This window comes from Asparagus officinalis, chromosome 9 (assembly GCF_001876935.1).
Source record: "Asparagus officinalis chromosome 9, Aspof.V1, whole genome shotgun sequence".
Classification (NCBI taxonomy): domain Eukaryota; kingdom Viridiplantae; phylum Streptophyta; class Magnoliopsida; order Asparagales; family Asparagaceae; genus Asparagus; species Asparagus officinalis.
The window spans coordinates 19,628,391-19,636,161 of record NC_033802.1 but is presented as its reverse complement, the minus strand read 5'-3'; the positions used below and the strand labels follow the sequence as shown (position 1 = coordinate 19,636,161).

Below are 7,771 nucleotides of genomic sequence, written 5' to 3'. Positions count from 1 at the left end.
AAACTCGTTTTAAGGCTTAGATTTAATTCTTGGAGCCCAAATAAAATCTAGTGGTTCTCATTTATTGTTGTAGGCTATAAATAGGAGTAGAGAGTGAGGGGTTTGAATATGAAAATTTTTGTAAAAACTTTATTTGAAGTAGAGGGTTTACTCTTAATTAAGAAGACCTTCTAAAATTATAATTTTTTATTGCAATTAATAAAATGATTTTTTACCTATTCATATTTTTATTTTCTTTTCTTTATTTGATGATAAAGATGAAGATGAGATGAAGATAAAGATAAAGATAAAGATTTATCTTCATCAAGAGGCTAGAACCCTCTTGGAATGTAAAATTTTTCTTTTATTTTTTATTTTTATTGTAATATTTTTTTTCTTGCTTTAGATATTCAAAGGGCTAAGGCCCTCTTGAATTAGATTTATTTTCATGTCTTGTTAGTAGATTTACTTTCATGTCTTTTTTTGCAATTATCTTGTAGTATAGATTTATTTTCTTGCATAGTTTAGATTTTATTTTCTTACATTATTCGCCAAGACACTGCCACAAAATAGATATATGGGGACGGTTATTTGGGGACGGTTTAAAACCGTCTCCTTTGCCTCCTAAGGGAACAGTTGTGTGATGGTTACAATCGTCACGATAGAGTCTAAGGCAATAGTTCAAAATAAAGTGTTGGGCTTGAATTAGGCTTGAAAAAAAAATTTGGTAGGCTAAACGGACGGTTTTATTAAGGGCTCACGCCCAAACTTTTTTAAGAAAATTTATTTTCTTTCTCAGAACCGCTCCCTCACCCGATAAGTCTAAAAACTTTCTTCACCCGATAGTTCTAGGGTTTTCTCCGCCCTTGTCGACTCTTCTCGGAACCGCGTCCGCCGTCCGCCACTCCTCTCCGCTCTCGTTTTTCCTCTCATCGACGCCTCCGCTCGCCACCTTCCACCTGATCTTTGTCAGTTCGCCGCGCCTCCCCCGTCAGCCACGACTCTCGTCGCTATCCCCTCTCTATCATCTTGTGATTTGGGGTATATCTCTCTCCTTTTTAGTCATCAAACCTAGGGTTTCAATTTTTTTTATTTTTCTCTATTTAATGAAAATTTTATTTGATTTTACAAATTAGGGTTTTGTTGTTTTGGTTGTGTCAGTAGCAGTTGTTTGCCTCATGACGACTTATAAATGCGGTTGCAACCACAGTCGTAAATATCCTTCGGTTGCAATTGATGACTTGTTTACAAATTTGGGGGTATTTGCAGTTGAAGCTTTTTTCAGGCAGCAATAGAATTTAAGGTTGTAACTAATCCACAATAATTGCAAATAGATTAGTTTTCGTAGATCCCCTATAGTATCCCCTTAGAAGCTCTGTAATTCTAGCTGCAGATAGACCCTGAATGAAAACTTTTTTAACTCTTTACTTCTCAGAGAAAGAGAAATTTTGTTTTTGTTTTACAAATATACCCTCTGACGGTGAGTGAGAAAAAAAATTCACTCAGGGAGTCTATGTTCAATAATAGCGCTGCAGGGGTGGCCCCCTAATTAACCCAATTCAAAAAGAACCTGATTCCTAAAAACAAACACTCAAGAACTCAAATTGTAAAATTTTAAAAATGAACCAATCAACTATAGATGCATTCAACTAGCAATTGCATTGTAATGATTGTTGCTAGGATATATATTATTGATGTCTCAATATATTTACTTTTCTCTAGCAGATACAAATTATGGATAGAGATAGAGGTTGGATGTATAATACTTCTCGCGTAAGTGCCGAGTACATTGAAAAAGTGAATGACTTTCTTGATAAAGCATTTGCAAAAGCAGCTAAAGGGAATGAAATATGTTGTCCTTGTCGTGGTTGTTTTAATCGTTGTTGGCATCAGCGAAATACTGTCTGCAATCACTTGATTGTCAAGGGATTTATAGATAATTATTACAAATGGGTTTTCCATGGTGAGGATTTGCCATCAAGATTGAACGTCCATAGCGAGAGTGATGATGATGATGCACGTACTCATGATGATGTAGGCGGATTACTACATGATATTTTTAGAGGCACAATAGAAGAGTTTTCAGATAACGATGAAGAAGACATAAAGGAAGGCACAGAGGAATTGACCGAGGATGCTAAGAAATTTTATAAGTTAGTGGAAGAAGGCCAACAAGAGTTATTCCCAGGATGCAAAACTTGCATAAGTGCATACATGGACTAAGCAATGAGGCATTTGATGATTCTCTGACCTTGTGGAGGGAAGCAATTCCAGACATAAAGTTGCCAAAGTCTTTTTATGAAGCCAAAAGGATTGTCAAGGACTTGGGTCTCGATTATGAAAAAATACATGCGTGCTCTAACGATTGTATGCTATTCTATGGAAATGTAAATGGGAAACTGAATAAGTGTAGTAGTTGTGGTGCTTCTCGGTGGAAGCCAAAGAAGGATGATGCAGCAAATGACTCCAATCAACCAACTAAAAAGGTGCATAATGTTCCAGTAAAGGTTTTGAGGTACTTTCCTTTAAAACCTAGAGTTCAAAGACTATTTATGTGTTCTCAAACTGCTAAATCTATGAGTTGGCATTCTAAGGAGCGCATCGAGGATGGGATTCTAAGGCATCCGGCTGATGGTAAAGCTTAGAAAGACATTGATGAAAAGCGTCCAGAGTTGGCATTAGACCCTCGTAATGTGAGATTAGGGCTTGCTAGTGATGGATTTAACCCCTTTCGAACAATGAGTATTGCGCATAGTACATGGCTAGTTATCTTAATCAACTATAATTTACCGCCATGGATGTGCTTGAAGGCAGAATATTTCATGCTATCTCTACTTATTCCTGGTCCTCAATCCCCTGGCAACAACATTGACATATACTTGCAGCCACTGATTGATGAATTGAAAGAGTTGTGGGAAGTTGGATTGCTTACATATGATGCTTCTATCAAACAATCATTTAAATTGCGTGTAGCTTTGCTTTGGACAGTTAGTGACTTCCCAGGATACGCAATGTTGTCCGGATGGAGTACTAAAGGCAGTTTGGCTTGTCCTTATTGCAATCATAATACATGTTATGAGTATTTAAAATATAGCAAGAAGATGTGTTATATGGGTCATCGTAGATTTTTAACAGATGACTGTTGGCCTTCTTGTTTTGATGATGATTAACAAACAATTTATTACTAATGTTGTTTGTCTAGTGTTTGTGCTATCCTATGTTTTATAGACAAACAACGTAGTTGGAGGATGGATGGAATAGAGCTTCAACGATGATATCCAAAGAAGGTTGGCGGAATGTCGGATTGAAGCCTATACAACAATTCAAGTTAAAGATCAAGTTCAAGCTTCATCCGCACGTGGAACCGCGTCCGCCGTCCGCCACTCCTCTCCTCTCAGAACCGCCGTCCGCCACTCCTCTCCGCTCTCGTTTTTCCTTTCGTCGACGCCTCTGTTCGTCGCTTGCCACCTGATCTTTATCAGTTCGCCGCGCCTCCCCCGTCAGCCGCGACTCTCGTCGCTATCCCCTCTCTATCATCTTGTGATTTGGGGTATATCTCTCTCCTTTTTAGTCATCAAACCTAGGGTTTCAATTTTTTTTTTCTCTATTTAATGAAAATTTTATTTGATTTTACAAATTAGGGCTTTGTTTTTTTGGTTGTGTCAGTAGCAGTTGTTTGCCTCATGACGACTTATAAATGCGGTTGCAATCACAGTCGTAAAATATCCTTCGGTTGCAATTGATGACTTGTTTACAAATTTGGGGGTATTTGCAGTTGAAACTTTTTTCAGGCAGCAATAGAATTTAAGGTTGTAACTAATCCACAATAATTACAAATAGATTAGTTTCCGTAGACCCCCTATAGTATCCCCTTAGAAGCTCTGTAATTCTAGCTGCATAGACCCTGACTGAAAACTTTTTTAACTCTTTAATTCTCAGAGAAAGAGAAATTTTGTTTTTGTTTTACAAATATACCCTCTGACGGTGAGTGAGAAAAAAAATTCACTCAGGGAGTCTATGTTCAATAATAGCGCTGCAGGGGTGGCCCCCTAATTAACCCAATTCAAAAAGGACCTGATTCCTAAAAACAAACACTCAAGAACTCAAATTGTAAAATTTTAAAACTGAACCAATCAACTATAGATGCATTCAACTAGCAATTGCATTGTAATGATTGTTGCTAGGATATATATTATTGATGTCTCAATATATTTACTTTTCTCTAGCAGATACAAATTATGGATAGAGATAGAGGTTGGATGTATAATACTTCTCGCGTAAGTGCCGAGTACATTGAAAAAGTGAATGATTTTCTTGATAAAGCATTTGCAAAAGCAGCTAAAGGGAATGAAATATGTTGTCCTTGTCGTGGTTGTTTTAATCGTTGTTGGCATCAGCGAAATACTATCTGTAATCACTTGATTGTCAAGGGATTTATAGATAATTATTACAAATGGGTTTTCCATGGTGAGGATTTGCCATCAAGATTGAACGTCCATAGCGAGAGTGATGATGATGATGCACGTACTCATGATGATGTAGGCGGATTACTACATGATATTTTTAGAGGCACAATAGAAGAGTTTTCAGATAACGATGAAGAAGACATAAAGGAAGGCACAGAGGAATTGACCGAGGATGCTAAGAAATTTTATAAGTTAGTGGAAGAAGGCCAACAAGAGTTATTCCCAGGATGCAAAACTTTTTCCAAACTCTCTTTCATAATTCGATTATATCTGCATAAGTGCATACATGGACTAAGCAATGAGGCATTTGATGATTCTCTGACCTTGTGGAGGGAAGCAATTCCAGACATAAAGTTGCCAAAGTCTTTTTATGAAGCCAAAAGGATTGTCAAGGACTTGGGTCTCGATTATGAAAAAATACATGCGTGCTCTAACGATTGTATGCTATTCTATGGAAATGTAAATGGGAAACTGAATAAGTGTAGTAGTTGTGGTGCTTCTCGGTGGAAGCCAACGAAGGATGATGTAGCAAATGATTCCAATCAACCATCTAAAAAGGTGCATAATGTTCCAGTAAAGGTTTTGAGGTACTTTCCTTTAAAACCTAGAGTTCAAAGACTATTTATGTGTTCTCAAACTGCTAAATCTATGAGTTGGCATTCTAAGGAGCGCATCGAGGATGGGATTCTAAGGCATCCGGCTGATGGTAAAGCTTGGAAAGACTTTGATGAAAAGCATCCAGAGTTCGCATTAGACCCTCGTAATGTGAGATTAGGGCTTGCTAGTGATGGATTTAACCCCTTTCGAACAATGAGTATTGCGCATAGTACATGGCCAGTTATCTTAATCAACTATAATTTACCGCCATGGATGTGCTTGAAGGCAGAATATTTCATGCTATCTCTACTTATTCCTGGTCCTCAATCCCCTGGCAACAACATTGACATATACTTGCAGCCACTGATTGATGAATTGAAAGAGTTGTGGGAAGTTGGATTGCTTACATATGATGCTTCTATCAAACAATCATTTAAATTGCGTGTAGCTTTGCTTTGGACAGTTAGTGACTTTCCAGGATACCCAATGTTGTCCGGATGGAGTACTAAAGGCAGGTTGGCTTGTCCTTATTGCAATTATAATACATGCTCTGAGTATTTAAAATATAGCAAGAAGATGTGTTATATGGGTCATCGTAGATTTTTAAAAGATGACCACCCATGGCGATTTAATAAAAGATCGTTTAATGGTGACATTGAGCTTGGAAGAGAACCGATATCACTGTCTGGGACTGAAATTATAGATGAATTATCTGATTTTGTCAATGAATTTGGAAAAAAGCAAAAGAAAAAAGCAAATAGAAATTGTCCGTGGAAGAAAAGGTCAGTATTTTTTGATTTACCTTATTGGGAGCATAATAGATGTCGTCACATGCTAGATTTAATGCATATTGAGAAGAATGTTTGTGACAATATTGTTGGCACATTGTTAGACATTCCAGGAAAGACGAAGGATCATGTTAAAGCTCGCTTTGACTTACAACAAATGGGCATAAGACGAGATCTTCATCCTGTGCAGTCGGCTGATGGTCGTCGTGTTACATTTGCGAAAGCTTGCTTTTCTATGACATCACAGGAAAAAGAAATGTTTTGCAAAGTGTTGGCAGATGCAAAAGTGCCTCATGGTTGTGCATCAAATATCTCAAGATGTGTAAATGTGAGGGAGAAGAAAATATCTGGGTATAAGACTCATGATGCTCATTTTCTCATGCAATATTTACTTCAAGTTGCATTAAGAAGAAGTTTGCCTAGGAGTGTTGCTATTCCTCTCATCAGATTAGGTGCTTTCTTCAAGGGTTTATGCAGCAAAGTTCTCAAGCCAGTTGAACTTAAATCCTTGCAGTCTGAGATCGTAGAGATACTTTGTCAACTTGAGAAAATATTTCCACCAAGTTTCTTTGACATCATGGTTCATCTTCATATTCATTTAGTTCAACAAATTTTGGATTGTGGGCCAGTCAACTACTTCTGGATGTACCCAACAGAGAGATATCTTTGTAGATTAAAGTCATATGTGCGTAATAGAAGTGCTCCTGAAGGCTCCATAGCAGAAGGATATTTAGCTGAAGAGTCCCTAACTTTTTGCTCATTATATATGCATGATGGTGTCAAGACAAGATTTAATAGATACACAAGTATGTATGAGAGAGTTGATGTTGCAGAAGAGACATCGCCAATTTTTCCTAAGATAGGTCATCCATTGGGAGGAAAGAGGAAAAGAAAGGGCAAAGCATTTACATTAGATAATGTTGACTGGGTTAATGCACATCGATATGCCTTGTACAATTGTGATAACAATGAAGTTGATAATTATATACGGTATGATTCATTACTTAATTATTACTTCTTATTTAATGTTGTTGTCCATATTTCACTTTATAGACCTATGTATTTTGTATTGTTATGCAGTGAACATAAACTTTTGATTGAGAATCAGTCAAGAAAAAGAGGCAGAACAAATAAATGGACGGGAGCTCAAAAGCACAGCAAGGACTTCACTGACTGGTTTAAAACTAGAGTATCTGAGTTGGAATCAGCGCCTGATTATCTAAAATGGTTATCAATGGGTCCTAATTTTGTAGCAAAAAAATACAGAGGCTAGTATGTGAATGGTTGTACTTTCCACATCAAGGCGCGTGATGAAACATGAAAACTCAGAATAGTGGTGTGTCTGTAACTAGTCAAGTAGACAGTTATGCAAGTTCTAAGGACCATAATCCTAAAACTAGAAATGTTACTTTTTATGGCGTCATACAAGATATCATTGAAATAGACTATTCGGGCAAATTCTGGAAATACTATACCTGAAATAGAATTTAAAGCCTTGCTCAAATTCTGGAACTCCGAACAATCAAAGGTAAATGAGAAAACAGACATGCAGTTTCTGTTCTAGCATCAATCTTAAAGTATTATTTCGAAACATGAGCTTTCCCTTCTTTGATAAGTCATCTTGGAGTAGAATATTTATGCAATATAAGTGAGCTTTCCATTTGTTTTAAGAGTAAATAATCCTCAGTTTCGAAATAGTATTATTTCGAAACATCAATCTTAAAGTATTTGTTTTATGTAAATAATCCTCAGTTTTGTCTACTCTGAAACCTGACATCGCTGGGCTGATTGAGATTCAGAAAGAAGGAATTTGAGTTTTAAGTCTGGGAGGGAAAGAAAAGGGAAGTCCAGTCTATGTGAGTCCTATACAACATACAAACACTATTTATTTCTCTCTTGTGGTAGCCCTTCACAGCTAGAGGATGATGCGTGCATTTGCTT

At 37.0% G+C, this 7,771-nt stretch overlaps 1 protein-coding gene across 1 annotated transcript; it reads left to right on the top strand.

Moving 5' to 3' along the window:
* On the top strand, positions 4,185–7,103 carry LOC109823267. The gene is made up of 2 exons (XM_020389552.1): positions 4,185–6,820; positions 6,911–7,103. The coding sequence occupies exons 1-2, from the start codon at positions 4,218–4,220 to the stop codon at positions 7,101–7,103; spliced, it is 2,796 nt and encodes a 931-aa protein (XP_020245141.1). The 5' UTR covers positions 4,185–4,217.